The sequence below is a fragment of the Mus musculus genome, chromosome 15 (genome assembly GCF_000001635.26).
Source record: "Mus musculus strain C57BL/6J chromosome 15, GRCm38.p6 C57BL/6J".
Taxonomy (NCBI): Eukaryota; Metazoa; Chordata; class Mammalia; order Rodentia; family Muridae; genus Mus; species Mus musculus.
This window is the reverse complement of record NC_000081.6, coordinates 39,003,566-39,020,701: the sequence shown is the minus strand read 5'-3', so window position 1 is coordinate 39,020,701 and position 17,136 is coordinate 39,003,566. Positions and strand designations below refer to the sequence as shown.

The 17,136-nt window shown below is 44.2% G+C and overlaps 1 protein-coding gene and 1 long non-coding RNA gene across 7 annotated transcripts in view; one reads left to right on the top strand and one right to left on the bottom strand.

The window, feature by feature from the left end:
* The window catches only part of Fzd6 (frizzled class receptor 6), a 32,044-nt gene extending 17,491 nt beyond the window's left edge, over window positions 1-14,553 (bottom strand). The window contains exons 1-3 of one of the 6 annotated variants that reach the window (XM_006520438.4): window positions 14,270-14,359; window positions 13,139-13,477; window positions 10,871-11,009 (exon numbers count right to left, since the gene is read on the bottom strand). In XM_006520438.4, coding sequence (XP_006520501.1) covers window positions 10,871-10,900 — 30 coding nt within the window. In that variant the 5' untranslated portion in view covers window positions 10,901-11,009; window positions 13,139-13,477; window positions 14,270-14,359. Of the gene's footprint in view, window positions 1-10,870; window positions 11,030-13,138; window positions 13,478-14,051 lie in introns of those variants that run through there. The other 5 variants (XM_011245455.3, NM_001162494.1, NM_008056.3 and 2 more) reach the window with 5 other exon arrangements.
* Gm26704 lies at window positions 13,633-16,945 on the top strand. Its single transcript, XR_875317.3, has 2 exons — window positions 13,633-14,640; window positions 16,286-16,945. It is a non-coding gene; the product is annotated as a predicted gene, 26704 (long non-coding RNA).
* The last annotated feature ends 191 nt before the right edge of the window (window positions 16,946-17,136 follow it).

The following is a 17,136-nucleotide window of genomic DNA, read 5'->3' as shown; positions in this document are numbered from 1 at the left end:
AGATGGGCTAACTACAGATCTTCACCTCTCCCTCTGCTCCTCCAAGGCAGCCCCTCAGTCTCAGCCCCAGGTCTGCAGCAGACTGCTGCAGCCTCCCCTCCCTCCTGTGCATCTCCAGTGGATCACAGAGAGGGTAGCAGCGTCCCCTGCACTATTCTCCCCCACAACTCCTTGCTTTGTCCCACCCTATGCCACAAATCCAGCAGGCATTGCCTGAGAACCCACAGGCCACTCCTGCCAAAGAAGCAAGGGAGCTAACTGCGATCTTCACCTCTCCTTCCATTCCTCAAAGTCCAGTCTCCCAGTCTCACCCCCAGCTCCTTAGCAAGCATCTGCTGTGGCCTCTCCTCACTCTGCCCCCATATCCAGAGGACTGACTTAGCAGATCTGGGTGTAACCCCTACTTTCCTCCCCCCCCCCCATCCTAAACCTCAGCTCCTAATAGCCAGACACGTTTCCCTGGAGCCTACAGGGGCCACACTCCTGAAGAATTTCCTACCAGGCAACACATGGCCACCACAGAGAGGAAACAGAAACCAAGAAACAAAACACCTAGCCAACAAAGACAAGATATCAGCACCTAGAATTTACAGTCTTCCCAATACCTGGTGTCTAGATGCCAGTGTAAAAAACACAGGAATGCCCAGAACACTGTCTCTACAGAGCCCAGCAACCCCACCACAGCAGGCCCTGAATATTCCAACCTGGCTGACCTGTGCTCGGAGGTGTGAGAACAGAATTGTCAGACATATCCATTTTGCATACACAAGAAAAGAGAACCTTAACTTTTAAGTGAGAAAGCCCCCAAAACTTGAATCTCACCACTTTAATGTATACATTTACAATACTGTGCATGATAAAGAAATCATGTCTTTGGGTCAGATCCAACAGAGCCACCAAGTTTCAACTGCTTCAGACTAACAGACAAAGGACTTAGTCTCGGAGCCCAGAAGGACCTTTCAGTTGGTTATTCTCAAAGCATCTCCGTATACCTCATCTAGCCAAGAGACAGTTAAGTGGGAAGTTACAAAGAACCCTGATCTAGTAAGCAAACAAAGGCACAGCTGCTCTGGCCCAGAAGGAACCCTCCCTGCTGAGCCGCTCTTCCTGGCTTCCTTCACTACAGTGACCTCACAGTACCTCGATAGCACAGACCCACAACAACCCAGCCGGGGCAACCTTCAGATCACTAGGAGAAAAATGTGTCAATTTCTTACTGAAAATTATTTTGGAAGTTCTAAATCTATGCTTAATTAGAATCTAAATGTTTTTATTCCAGACTCATTACTATTGTTACAATACCTGAGCTGTGAATTATAAATCTTATAATACTATTAATACTTATTATAATATTATAAACTGTATCCTATTATCAATACTTATAACAAGCTTTTCAGATACAATAACCCTGTGAAACAATCTTGCAGATAAGGGGTCAAGCTCTAAGAGGTTAAGTTTCCTTGTATAGTGACAGAGACATAAGGAGACTCTAGTCCATGTGACCTCGGTCTATCCTCTTGACTCCTTACCCAGTTCTTGCTGAAAATAACTCCCTCAAACAACCAATCCCTCAAACCAGAAGACAAGCAAAAAAGCCGCATCCAACAAGGATGGAGGAGGGACATCTCAGAAGAGGATTGGGAACTACATGAAATTGCTCTTCAAGTTGTAAACAACAGAAATTCACAGGTCATACATCAAAGCCTCAGCTGTGTTTACTATTCTAACAGTGTGCAGAAGCACAGACAACCTGGGAACAAATACTTCAGAAACAAGAACGACTTCAGGCCATGGGGCAGCCACTGTTGAAAAAACGTAGCAGTCACATGACAGCACCAACAGGATGTCAATGTTGTCCCAACCTTTTGAGTACAATCTTGTTAGGAATCTTCCCACAGAATGTTCAAATTCCACATCTGGAAACCAAACCTTTAGAGGCAAAGACTACAAACCTGACCTGTGGTATTTCTTCAGTTTGATACTCTGAAGTCCACGCTACAACTGAGTATTTTCATAGAACACACCATGTAAACCTCTGAGCAGAGGAAATACACTCCTCGCTCTAGTCTTTTTGTTTCTCCTGCTCAGTGAAATGAGTCTGCTCCCTCCGCAGGCCCGGCTTCAGGATGCACTCACACACCTTTCATTTTTCTATTGAATTCTCAGAGAAACTCACACAGTAACAGAGAAGGATCAACAACACTTTTGAGGGTCTGGCGTTTAATGACGACTAAAACAACCCTGCTAACTGCTGTGTTAGTCCTCAGAGAAATGAAAAGTAGGTTCCTTCAAGGGTCAGCCCTCCTCAGCCACCCTAGACAGAGCTGCCACTGTTAGGACTGGCAGAAACCTGGATGAGGGATTTACACCTCTATTCTGTTCTGATGAACAAAAATGAAAGCAGTGAAACTAGGAAAGATGGCTAATGAGGCCAAGAACACAGAACACAGGGCTGCTTTACACACTCTTAGCCAATGTGCTGCCAGTACGTTAATTCTAACTGAATCCTAAATACTCGTTAACCACCTGTGTCACCTTCCATAGGTGACTTTCTGTCTCTGGATCTCGGGGTATCTTCAGAGTTAAACTCAAGATGCCTAGATGATCTATAAGGACATTCATGATAGCTCAAGTTTATGAAGAACATAGCAGAGAGGCAGGCAGCAGAGTTAAACTGCAAAATAACAAAACAATCTTGGTAGCAACTGTCTCGCAACTGTCTCACACTGAGCCCTCGCCTGAACCTTCACTGTCTGTCTGTTCAGCAGTTTTGCCAGAGGAGACGCTGGGGAGCCAAAGGAGGTGCAGGGAGCATTCTGGCAGCAGACTCAGGCCTGACCATTTGAACGCCTTAGGTACATGGTTTTTAGAAAGAAAGAGAGCAAAAGAGAGATACACACAGATTAGGTGAGACAGTTACAGGGGACCAACCACCTCTGCGGTGCCATAAAGAGGGTCCAGTGCCAAAGGCCTGGTGTGGGTGACAAACGTCCTCTGGCACAATCTTATCCGTGTTCTGGCTCCTTTGCTCCTCCAGATAGTCTGAATTTGATTCCCCAGCCTTGTCATGGATCTACTAGCTGTTCAAGCTCCATCTGGTTTTTGTTGTTGTTGTTGTTTTGTTTTGTTTTTCTTCCTTTCTTTTTAGCTTAAATAAGCCAAAAAGACTGACTAGTATGCAAATTCCATAAAGAATGGATTGTAAGTGATCTCAGTACATGGGGAAAAAATCTAAAATTGAGTTCCAGGCCTAACTGGAGGCCAAAGCAGTAAGCATCCTATTCTCATTTAGAGATGAAATGCGGTACCATTTGATGGATAAAGGACAAACTGAATTAGCCTTCCAGCCTCTCGGCTCCTTGGTACACAAGGATGGTAGTGCGAAGTGAGGGCTCTAAGGAACTGTTTAGTCAGAGAATAGAATGGTTCATATGAGTAAAACACAAGCTTTACAAAGGACTGAGAGTGTAAGCAAGTGAAAACCAAATGCAGAGTTGTTCCGGCAGGTTGTCAAGTCCTATCGGTGTGACCTGTTTCTCTCTTACACAAATCATCCGTGACCGTGGGAGGGAAGCAAAGGAACCCAGGGGTTTGGAGTGAGGCTCTAAGCCCACAGCCCTGGAGGAAAGCTCCTTGGAAAGGCTGGCTTTGTAAGAAGAAAGTAAATAGCTTTCCCTTCAGTCCTCATCACTCTGCAATGCTTCAACCAAGAGGTCCACTCTGGTATGACCTGGTATGAGGGTCAAATCAAAATAAAATCTGAAAACAAAAAGCTAAAATTAGTTGCAAGACACTGTTGAGATTTACTTCTAAGGGGCCAGAGAAAGAGGAAAAAAAAAGAAGGAACACAATTTTATACATTGATCTGGGCTTGTTTCTCAGAGATTCTAGACTGGATGTGAGCTGCAGAAACAGCGTTTCTGGAGATCAGACAGTAAATGCGCTTTTGACAAGGGACCTTCAAATCCAGCCCACTGTCATCTACCAAATCTCTTCATGGATGTCTTAAATAGCCATATTAAGCAAACATATGGATGTCAAACCATACTGGTTTTCTACAAACATTATCATGGGAAGAAAACTCAAATACAAACTATTAAGATTATTTCTCATGCACACCAGAAGAGGCAATCAAATCCCATTACAGATGGTTGTGAGCTACCATGTATTGCTGGAAATTGAACTCAGGACCTCTGGAAGAACAGTTAGTGCTCCTAACAGCTGAGCCAGCTAGCTCTTCAGCAAAAGGTCTTTTCTCTAGCATGATAGAAAACTTAAAACAAGTCAATAATGTAGATCAATAGGGCTTTCGGAGACTAGCAACACCAAAACTAGTAATCACTGCTCCTTGCCCGTGTTAACAGTCTAGGTGTCTTAAGCAACTCTAGCTGCATGGCGAAGGTTCCTTTCAGGTGTAGTTTTTTTACTGCAGCAAACTAGCTCACATGCCACTCTAGCCTGCCAGGTTTCTAGCTAGCACACAGAAGGGCCAGTGGTACACCTGGGCTAACTTGTCATAGAAAGGAATTCCCAAAGAGTAGTCTCTAGATCAACAGCACCAGCAACTGCCATGGGCTTCTTAGAAGATTCTCCATCCTATCACACATCTGGTTGGAGCCAGAGATCTACTTGGTAACCTCTTCAGATGAGAAGTCAGCTCTTCAGCTTTGCATCTCAAGTTCCCTGCCAGAGACCCTGAACCACATCACCACATCACAGATGTCAGAGCAGTCCATGATTCTGAGGATGTAAAACTGATAAGGCCATAGACCTATACTCCCAGTCCATGGTAAGACCAAGAATTAATAAACGGGCTTCAGTTGAAGGGAATGTTCACCTTAGTTTTGTTGTTACTGGATCCTGAACGAAACAATGGGATATCTAGAGAATCTAAGTAACATCTAGACCGCCAACCTTCATCACCTCTCCTCAACTAGGAGCTCAGAGCCACCTGCTCATGATGTCGGGGTCCTCACAGCTTCCCATCTTTCTATTTTAAAGATGTGGGGCAGAAGCACAAGCATACTGTGCACGTTCCCAGAGTGTCTACTTCTGCATGTTACGGCTTTTTTCCTAGAGTCATTGGTGGAGCTCAACCTTGGGAAGCTTGCCTGGCCCTCGCAAGCCCTGCATTCAGGCACCAGCACCACAAAACGCACCGGCAGCAGTGCAGAAGGCTCCGTGGAGGCTTCCCTTTGACCAAATGGCAAGAGGATCAATAACAAGGAGGTTTATACAAGCTGGTCCAGCCAAGAGCAAACTACTACATGTTGTTAGCTTTATTCAGATAGCCCTAGGAAGCAGAACTTTAACTTTTATGTCTTATCCATTCTATCAGCAGAAAGACAGTGAGGTAGAGTCGCGCTGATAGGTATGGTTAATGGCATAACCAGTATGTGATATAAGCAGTACATGCTAACTTTTTTTTTCCAAAATGAGCCTATAATATCCAATGTTTTTGCTGCGTGTGAATGCAAGTCAAAAGATTTCAATGCAGAGGAAGCTCTTAACTATGTAGACTAAATATCTACTTTGTGGTTGTCAATCAGGATTTTTTCCTGGTTATTTCAAGATTTGATTGTTAGGCTCTGTAACAAAGGGGTCACGGTGACAGAAGGGACACCTAAATTCAGTAGTATGACTTCCCTTTGAGGCTATTGCCAAGTGGTCAAGATGCCAAAATAGGGACAGCAAACCCTCTTAAGCCCTTACTGTGCCACAACATCCACGTGGACGGTCAGGTTCAGAGCACAGATCGCTTCTGGTCAGGCTCTGTCCTCCGTGAAAACCTGTGTGTGGTTCTCCCAAGCAGACTCCTCCTCCGTCAGGGTCTTGGGTGGGCCTTGTCTCCTTGGAGCCTGGGCAGAATTCTCCTCTGCCTCCTAAGTTTGTAAGTTGCCAACTGCTATAATAGTTGTTCCCTTTCTGTCTAAGTAGTCCAGGTACCCCACCTTAGGAAGAAAATAAAAACCCAAGGAGGCACCTCTTACAGAGAACAAATAATCAAAAAGCATATAAAAGAAATGAAGCAATGATCAAAGCAAGAATAATATTAAAGTGGATCTAAATGTGTGCTTGGTTTTGTTTAACAAGCAGCTGTGGGCAAAAGGCAATCTAAGAATATAAACCTTTGCTGAAAATTATAATGAAAAATAAGAAACAGATTGTTTTATAATTCTCTGATGAAATCAGGTCTATTGATTCATTATTGTATGCCTAATAATTGAACAGTGTCTCTGGCATTTACTGATGTATGCACTCGAATATTTTGTTGAATGGATGGATACCAGTTCGCCTCAGTGAAAGATACAGAAAAAGGACCTGTAGTTCCCACATCACAGTGATAACAGGGGAAACCAGAGTGTGGGCCTGGGGTCAGTGGTAACAGAGTACTGAGGTACTGAGAAGTGTGGACTATGGTTTTAACTGAGGTACTGAGAGAAAGGGGTGTTTGACAGGGCAGGAGAGATGGCTCAGCAGTGTAGAGCACTTCTAGAGGACTCAAGTTTAATTCCCAGCAGCCACATGTCAGCTTATAACTGTCTGTAAATCCCAAGATTCAAGAGTATCAGGCACTCATGTGGCGCACAGACACATATGCAGACAAAACATCCACACAGCAAAATAATTAAATAAAACTTAAAAATAATAAATCTTTAAAAAAGAAGAAAGGTGTTTGATTTTTTTCCCTTTGAGAAAAACATAAAGGGTTAGCCTAAGCGGGGGTGGGGAGGGGTCCCTAGCAGTGTTTTGGATGGGTCTTGTCTCCATTAGTGCTGAACAACAGTTATCCTGCTGTTGAAGCATGGACCAGAACCCTGCTGGTACTTGGCAAGCCACTACAGATTCTCATTTTCTGTTTAGAACATACGCACCGCACCCTACTCCTGTTTAAGACAGAGGCTCTTAACCTTCCTAATGTTTCAACCCTTCAATATATGTTCCTCGTGTTGTGGGGATACCCCCAACCATAAAATTATTTTTATCACTATTTCATAACTATAATTTTGATACTACTATGTATGAATCATAATATAATATCTGTGTTTTCTGATGGTTTCATGCAACCCTTAGGAAAGTCTTTTGACCCTTCCCCCCACAACCCCCGCAAAGAGGTCACAACCTACAGGCTGAGAACCGCTGCTTTGAGAAAATCAATCAACTACGGTATTACTGCGCTACAAACACTTTTGCTTACTTTTATAATCTCAGCTAGTCAGCTTTTAAAAAAAATGAAAAATGAAACTTGAAACAATAAAATTAAAAGTGCACACTATTTCTATATGTGAGGCTTGTTATTTGAAAATATTTTTTGGCAGGGAGCATTATAACATTTCATTTATTTCCTTTGGAAAATTGAAAAAAACATACATACTACTGGTTGATATGGTAGTATCCCATATTTTATATGGCAACTGCCCAACATGGAAAGCTATAATTCTGAGAAAACATTCAGGTCAATGAATATTAATGGCCACAATACAAATACACAAAAGGAGAAGTAAAACTTACCACTACCTGCACTCTCCATTCTCCAGGAGAAAAAACAATGACCACGATCTCCTCACAGCCCCTCGTGGACGGGCTCCTCGGAGGGTGTGACCAACAGCATCCCAGACCGCGGGATACCAAGAAACAAGAGAGGAGCTCTGAGCCCTTTCTGTTCACATGCAGGTCTCCCATATGCTGCAGACCCGCGGTACTTTCCCTGCATCTACAGCATGCCATCCTGAAGGAAGATGAGCTGTAGCAGCCACGATACACTTCTGCTCATTTCCTTCACCTGTTTGATTGTATTTTCCTGTGATTCTTTAAGGGATTTTTGTTTCCTCTTTAAGGGCTTCTAGCTGTTTACCTGTGTTCTCCTGTATTTCTTTAAGGGAATTATTTATGTTCTCCTTAAAGTCCTCTATCATCATCGTGAGAAGTGATTTTAGATCCGAATCTCGCTTTTCTGGTGTGGTGGGGTATCCAGGACTTGCTATGGTGGAAGAATTGGGTTCTGAGGACGCCAAGTAACCTTGGTTTTTGTTGCCTCCTGCCATCTGGTTGTCTCTAGTGCTACCTGCCCTCACTCTATCTGACTGGAGCCTGTCCTTCCTGTGATCTTGGTTGTGTCAGAACTCCTCAGAATTCAGCTGTCTCTGGGATCCTGGGGTCCTGAGATCTTGGGTGTGTCAGAGTTCCTGGGAGTCAAGCTGCCTCCGGGATGCTGAGATCCTAGTGTGACCAAGCTCCTGGGATCCTGGGGTCCTGGGAGTGTTAGAGCGCCTAGGAGTGGAGCTTATTCTGGGTGTTGTGGGACTAGGTGCAGAGTTTGCACCCAAGGTCTGCTCAGGGAACCAGACCAGACCAGAAGGAGCCTGTGCCATTGGTTGGGTGAAGTTCCTGGGTACCTGGGTCTCGCTGGTCCCAGTTACTTCAGGTGATGGAGCAGATGTTGTGTCCTCCTCACCTCTGATCCTACGATCCTGGGAGCGTTAGAGCACCTCCATGGTACACTTCTGACTGAGGACACTTTGAAGCATTTATTTCACCTCTGTGACTCCTATATTACTTGTGAGATAGCTACAGCCATTTTACACAGTAAACCCTAAAAAACAAAATAGCTGAATCAAGCTAAACATCTACTCTCTTTTAGAGCCCTGGGTGTAAGCACAGAACGAGAGGTGGTAAATGACAGCCGGACAGAGTCCTCTGGATTCTTCTAAAGGCACAAACCTGCAAATGTCTAAAAAAGTCACTTTACAACAGAAGCCTGTTTCTCTTAGACATTCATAGACCCACTCCCTGTCTGTCCCTTTTATTTTAAATTGAATATTGACACTTTAATAGTACATGTGAACATGGGAAAGGAAAAGGTTTTATGGCTTACTTCCTTTCAACTGTTTAAAGATACACGGGCACCTGCTGGTCCAAACACAATACATGACTCTGGACCTCAACAAAGAATAATACAATATTCCTGTTTCCATTTTCCCTGGATCAACCTCAGTTCGACGGTATGAAGTCAGCCTCTCACAGGATGTCAACCTCCTAAGCTCTGAGATGAAGCTCTCGACAGAAAACAAAGGACACAGAGTGGACAGCCAGCTGCCATTTGCTTTCTCACCAGGGACAGGTTAACTGGGCAATATCCTTTTCATAAGGCCAAGTTCCATTCAGAGTCAGAACTTAACTCTTTGTAATACAGATGTCCTCATGAAGGGAGTTACAAAATGGGGGGTGGGGACTAAAATTTCTTATTTCACGTAATTTCTGAAGCAAAATTGAAGAACCACGATATTCTTGTCAGATCCTTTTGACTCGTGATAACTTTGACTTTAAACATTTATATGGAGTAGGGTGTGGTGGTCCATACCTTTAATCCCGGCACTCCAGAGACAGAGGTGGGTGGGTCTTTATGAGTTGAAGGCTAGCTTAGTCTACATAGCAAGTTCTAAGCCAGACACAGACATATAATAAGATCTTTTTATTGCTGTGATAAAACACCATGACCAAGGAAACTTAACAGAAGAAAGAATTTATTTGGGGCTTATGTTTCAGAGAGTTAGAGTCCATGACCATTATGGAAGGGAGCACGGTGGCAGGCAGGCAAGATGCTGGAGCAGTAGCTGAGAGCTCACATACTGATCCACAAGTAGGTGGCAGAGAGAGAGAGGGAGGGAGAGAGAGCAAGAGAAAGTGAGAGAGAGACAGAGACAAAGAGGAAAAAATGTGCCAGTTTTTTTAAACTTCAAAACTCACCCACAATCCTTCCCAAATAGTTTTACCAACTGGGGACCAAGTATTCACACACATTAGCCTATGGGGCCCTTCTCTTTCAAACCACCATAAGCAGCAAGAGTTGCAAGCATGGAAATCTGAGTTCAAATCCCCAGCACCTACATAAAAAGCTGAGTGTGGCTGTGTGTCCCTGTAATCCCAGCAACAGGAGCAGACAGGCAGATCCCAAGGGCTTGCTACCTAGACAGCCTAGCTTGAGTAAGATCCAGCTCGATGAGAAACCCTGTCTCAAGACAGTAAGGTAGAAAGCAATAGAGAAAGACAGCCAACATACTCCTCTGTCTGGCCTCTGTATCCCCCTACACAACACAAATAAATAAATAATAAAATAATTCATATGGAAAGTAAGATAGATCCTGGGTAACATACTCCTAAGCATGCGCAATAATGCTTATTTATTCCATGTAAAACACTTTCAAGTACTTAAACGTTTAGTGAAGTACAGCTCACAAGCCTGCCACAGCCCATTTTTGCAAATGCATTAAAGTTTTACTAAAACACAGCCATATTAATTCACTCATACTGTCTATGACAGCTTTCCTGCCACAACTGCAAAGGTGAATAGCTGTGTCAGAGACTGCATGGTCTATAAAACTGAAAGTAAGTGGCCCTTCACAGAAAAGGTTCACTTAGTGGGTCTTCCACTTTAACAATCACATCTACGGGGACAGTTTGTTACTGCAGCTGTGCATTGTTCTCAGGAATCACAGTCTCTAATGGGCTCTGAAGCTGCTGCCCAGGAACTAAACTTTGAGAGCCATTGTCCTATCTAATCTAATCATAGATTAGCAACGTAGCAATAAAAGTGCTAGCTAGCACAAAACAAAAGCCTAGGCACAGAAAGAGTGAGAGGAGGACTGGGTGAGACGGCTCAGAGGGTGAAGTCATTTGCCTGACAACCTGAGTTACATCCTCAGGACTCACGGTGGGAGGAGAAAGCCAAGGCCCACACATGGTTTTCTGACCTCCACACTGGCACTGTGCACAGCACATCTGTGCACACACACACACAAACCATGCATATGCACACATACAACGATAAATTAAATATTAGAAGAGAAATAAGATAAATCTCTTGACTTACATGGAATTCTTGATAGCTGAAAAAGTACATTTGCGGTAGGCAGGGTGATGAGTGCCTATAATCTCAGAGTGTAGAGGCAGGGGGATCATGAAATCAAAACCAGCCCAGGCTATATGGCAAGTTCCAGGCCACAGAAGTTCTGGGAAACACAAGAAGACCCTGTTAATTAAAAAAAAAAAAAAAAGCAAGCCTGCCCTAGTGGCAAAGACCCTGCCACTGGGAAGGAAATGAAAGGGGGATTTGAAGTTCACGGCCTACCTGGGCTACGAGACTGTTCAAAACCAGACTGGGCAACTAAGGAAGACCCTGTCTCAAAACCAAAACTCTTTGAAAAAAGACAAGAAAAGAAGGAAGGAACAAGTGGCTGCCAAAACCGTCATGTGATTCTTCAGCCTCTATCTTCAAACTAATTTACTGGAAATGTAACAGAAAACCTGGACAGCCCCAAAGCTTGGTGTGTGAAGACCATATACCAGGAAGAGACTGGTGCTGTCCGCACTCAGAACCAAAAACCTTCCTGATGGTGTCAGACATGAAACTACCTGGGAAGCTAACTAGGTAAGTTAAAACAAACAAACAAACAACAACAACAGCAAAAAGCTTTTAAAAAGTACAACAGAAACACCCGTTCTTAAAAAAAATAATGCATGAAACACAAACTAGTTATTACTTCCTTCAGAGCCCTTTAAAACAGCTGATGTGCCATCTGCTCCACAGCTGTTAAGGACACTAAGTGTAAATGTTAGGGATTTCTAAGGTCACTGTCAGCATTCAAACCTAAAATGTATGTAGCTACTATAAAGAGAGGAAACCAGATTAAAATAAAATGCTTTCTGAACCCTTACTAAAGCATGTATTAAAAAACATTATCATCAGAGGCGGCCAGACTGAACAATGTAATTATTGCGTGATGATATCCACTATACACTTATGGGTCTGATTTATCAATGGAAGTCTCCCTGTATTCTTTGTAGAGTGTTCAACAGAACGCCTTGCAGGGCTGAGGATGTAGCTGAGTGGGCGAGACCTTGCAGTATTTGAGAGGCTCAGTGCTCAGTCCTCAGTGCCCCACCCATCTGGTAAAAAAGAGGGGGGTTTTGCACTAGTTGGGAAAAACTACTCAAAGATTAAAACACTATAACTTGTACATCTTTTAAAATTATATCTTAGTATTTAAAAACCACCCAACCCAGACAGGAGTCTGTCTACAAAGAGGTAGTCAGACAACTAACTATTCCAGCAGACAAAGGAAGACCTTCAAAGCTGCAAGATCAAATACAGTTAAGTTTAAAACCCCTCTCTAGATTATATTTCTAGGAGTTTCGTCTCTCAGAGACAACCTGAGGAAAAAACCTTTACTGGCTTCAGCTTTTTTAGGGAAAGATTACAAAACCTATACCCTTGTCTTTTTTTTCTTCATGAAACTTATCAACCCAGCAGATCTGTGTGGCAGGTTCCTGTCTCTACAGGCAGCTCTTTCTTCCCACACCTCCTGGGACATTTTCATATCTCTAAACCAGAGTCAGGTAACTGAGGCGCCTGAGGCGATTGTTAGTGTCACACTGCCCTTCGCCCTACAAGTGGACTTTCTTTTAGCAAGTATCTTATATAAAGAAAACACTTACATGCTATGCCTGAAAGTCACCTTTTAGTAAAACATTCTCTTTAGCGCCAAAACATTCCAATAATTTATTAGCTTTGGGAAAACTAAGTCAAATGAATTTGACAAGTACTTTTAAAAAACATTTAAGTTTCATTTTAGCTCAAGCAATATAGATTATATGTTCAGTCAACCATTAAAAAAATTCAGAATTTGGGGCCGAGCGTGGTAGCGCACACATCCCAGCAGAGGCCGGTGGATCTCTGAGTTTTGAGGCCAGCCTGGTCTAGAGAGTGAGTTCCAGGACAGCCAGGACTACACAGAGAAGAACCCTTATCTTGAAAAATCAAACAAACAAATAAATATTAAAAATTTAAAAATTCAGAAATCACAGTCTTGGAGAAGCAATGACACAAATTCAAAAAAGCAAAATATTTTTATTATCTGTAAGCACCCTTCATTATGAATGCAACCTTTTTATAAGCAAATTAACTAACCGTCCAACTGTAGACAAAATATGACAGCGGGAGGAGGGGAACTTAATGTTCAAAACTACTTTAAAAAATATGATTGGGAAAAAAACTATGTTTAAAGATTAAAAAGTAATAGTTAAGAGAAAAATACTACGTATAAACTAATTTTCAATATAGGCATGAAAATCCACTCACCCCCATTTCCACAGCAGCGATCCCCTGGTCATAATGACCCATCAGGTTAGGGAAGAACGTCATGTTGTAAGTCATTTTCATACATCTGGGAACGGTGATTGGCTCACAGGTGAAAAGGCTGTGTCCTCTTACGAGGGGCAGAAGAATGCACGCCAACAGAAACGGGGACCTTTCCATCTTGCCAGACTCCGATTTTACCACATGGCTTGGATTATTCTTATGCTCCTTTCCGCATCAAAAAGATTCTCAAATCAGAGATAAAATGTACAAATTCCTCATTGCATTCTTTGTACCATTTTGATAGAAGCTGTTTCCTGAAAATGAATTCTGGGGCAACTGCTGTAAAAACAAACCCAAAGTGTGTTATCAGTAACATTCGTCACAAAGTCAAATCCAAGTCAAATGTCATGCTAGGTAACTAATGCTACAAAGAAAGAAAAAAATGTGGAAAATTCCATCCTAGCAAGAGACATATCCACCTGCCCGGGCGCGGATGTATCACTTTGCTAAGGAAGCCTCAATTCTAGGGAACTGCTGATGAAGGGTTATACTGTCTAAAACACCGGGTAAGAGGAGGCACGGCATAAGCAAGTTGGAGCGAGGAAAGGGGTGATGGTGGTTAGAAGAAAGGGGGTCTAGGGGCCCCTTGGCCATCTCACTATATGGGGAAAATGAGGACAAGTGACCCAGACAGAGTTCTTCAACTTTAGCTCTCTCTACAATCGCAGACTTCTGCGGATGTGCCTTTCCTGTTTTCGCAAAGGCGAAAATCAGTCTGCTGGGGTTGAGCGAGGTCCCCCTAGGAAGAGTGGGCCTGGGTGGTGACTCCTTTGCGCTTCTTCACCTCCAGCACTTTCCCCTTCAACGCGCTCACCCCGTGCCCCCTGTACCCCGAATTCCACCCAGCGCAAACCTTCCACGGTCAGCTCATGGGGACTGCGGGAGGCTCCCCTGAGCCCCCGGGGTCCCGCGTCGGGCACCTGTTCCCGGCCTGCAGCCGAGCAGCTCCGTCCCCGGCCTGCGGGGACCCAGAGTCACTTTCCAGGAGTTGCGTGGGACTCCGAGGCGACGCACCTGCGGCTCCGATCCCGGCCGCTGCCCGCCCGCCCCGTCGGGCCGGGGACGCCTCACCTCGGGCGGCAGAGGAAGGTGGCTGTCCCTCGGCGTCGCGCGGCCCCGCCACCCCAGACAGCCGGGGCGAGCTTTCGGTGGGGGGCAGCGTCCGGGCCTCGACCGCCTCCGGGGCCGCAACGGGGAGCGAGAGCTGGGCGATCCCGCGAGACTGCGCCGCCAGGTCGGGCGGGCAGGTTGGGGCTCGCGGCGGCGGGACCGGCCCTGCGCCCCGCCCAGCCCAGCCGGCCGCGGTGCGGGGGCCGCCGAGCTGTCGCCTCCGCTCGCACCGCGGACCCAGGCGTGAGACCCAGGCCGTTGGGGAAGTGCCCTGCAGAGCACACTTTCCGTTCTGGAAGCGAGGAGCCTTAGCCGCGGGGATCTGCTCTGTAGTGAGTGGTAGCTGAGATCAGAGTTAGCGAGGAACTTCCTGAGTTCTTGGCTGAAAAGCCTATTAACTCGGGGAGTCTGGCCACCACCTTGAACGGCAGGTGCCAGCTTCGGCCGGTTCTACAGCTTTACTGCTGCAAAAGCCCCACAGAAAGTTAACTGCTTTAGTCAACGTGGTTTTGAGAACCAGCTCTGCCACCATCACTTCAGATAAATTACCAAAAAGGGGCGTGGGGATGTGTAGAGTCCTCTCTATGTAGACATGATAAATGAATACAAGAATGGTTACTAATTTTTGAGTCCTTTACATTCAATAATGCCTGATATGTAGGACTCTGGTATGAGGTACAAAGGAACTTGTTGGCAAACACAAAGTGTCTTCTCTTCTTTCTTTCTTTCTTTCTTTCTTCTTCTTCTTCTTCTTTTTCTTCTTCTTCTTCTTCTTCTTCTTCTTCTTCTTCTTTCTTCTTCTTTCCTCCTCCTCCTCTTCTTCCTCTTTTCTTCTTCTTCTTGTTCCTAATGGGGATAGAACCCAGGGTCTTGTGCATACTGGTACTAGCATGCCTACTATGTTAAGCTACAGTCCCAGCCTGTAAAATAACTTTTAAATGGAGACTGCTGTTAGCTGAATCACTGTGCTGCTGAAAAATGTCACATTTCAGTACTTGGGACACCACCGAATAACCAGACAAGATTTGAAATCTGGAAACATCAACTAGAGATGAATTTTGGAGAACTCTTTCCCAGCTTTATCAAAAAACTTAGGACAAGCCGGTCATGGTTGCACACATCTTCAGTCCCAGCACTCAGGAGGCAGAAGCAGGCAGACCTTTGAGTTCCCAGACAGCTAGGCTACACAGAGAAACCCTGCCTTGAAAACAAAACTAAACAAAAAAAAGCTTAGGACAACTGTAAAGGACGAGACCATGTTAAAGAAATGTTAATACTAATTGTCTTAATCTTAATATTATTAAAAGTCAGACAGTTTATGTATTGAAAAATGGGTTTCTATGTAAGATGTTTTCTATGTAGAAAATTAACCTTCTACGTGGGAAGAATATTTCTCAGAAAAATGTTAAGTTTCTATATAGAAGGAATATATCTCAGCTGAGTGTGGTGGCACAGGCCTGGAATTGCAGTACTTGAAAGGCCAAGACAGAAGGATCTCAAATTCAAGACCAACCGAGGTTTCAGAGCGAACTGAATGTCAGCCTGGAATACAAAGTGAGAGCTGTTGGTTGAAATACAGAAGAAGAAAAGTATTTGTGAACATTTCTCTGATTAGGCTAGAATACCAGAACCAGGTAGCAGCATTTTAATTTGAAATCCACAAATGAAGTGGAAATTTCTAGTTTCTTTGGAGACTCAGTTGTGTCATGTGATGTTTTTCTGGAAACATCTCATGAGCGATTGTTTTGCTAAGATGAGACGCTTGGTGGTTTTCTGAAAGCTGCCCGTAAAGGGGACATGTGATGTTTTGCTGGGGCAGGTGCTTAAGAGGGCATGTGATGTCAGGGAAGGGGATAAGTATAACCCAACAGGCAGTGGGCACTGTTGTGCGTTGGTTCACCTTGCCTTCTTCACTGATCATGGTTTGTCATGACTTTGTAGAGACAAACACACCACAAAACTTTTCTTGATATTCAGGTGGCTTCTTGCCACTTCTGCTGACTCGGACTGGCTGGCAAGGCTGGAGGTTTCTTCTGCATGAACTGCCGTTGCTGATTTGTGGGTGGTGGATGCCAGTGGATGGAGCTACTCTGCTGATCTGTGTGACCTGAACTACTGAGACCCTGACTACAAAGACTGGAATCGCCCCAAAGAACTATTTCCAAACAGGTCCACATCCCCCTATGCCCTCTTAACCTTTCCTTCCCACGACCCCTGGTGGGTGGTGGGCTAGGAGGGAGGTTAAAGGGTTTAAGAACCCTCATTAAAAGTAGGTTTTGAAAAAAATCTAAGCCTACACAAACTACGTGATTTAGAGGGGAAATGCCATAAGTTTATTTCTACAGAAGTGCAGTCTATTTTTATCCTTAATTGCTTTTAATTATAGTGAGTAGTGATGAAGTAAAATGATTTGGGGACATTAGAGAGTGGATGTGGAACTTTCAGGCAATTATCTGTATTATCCTTGACTTTCAATATAAAGTTTATTTCAATGGCATGAGATTAAAGTGTGACCCTGAGAGGTCAGAGTTGTTGGTTTTGAAGCCCAGCTCCAGAACCTGGAGTGAACCTGGGCAGTGTTCAGCCCCTGTCTGTGTAAGTTTCATCATCTGTAATACAGATTTTTTTCCAACTGTGGGGGTTTTGCTCATCATTTTCCTTCTCGGTTCCTTCACATTTCTCTAATCTGGTGGTCACTGAAAGTTAGGGCCGACTTTCACTGTTAAATTGAAGCATAATTTTTCAAGGTTTAGAACTTGAGATGGGAAGATGTTTTTCTCCCTTAACATGTAAAATAGTCCACTCTGCTCTTCTTTTTGCCCGGCTTC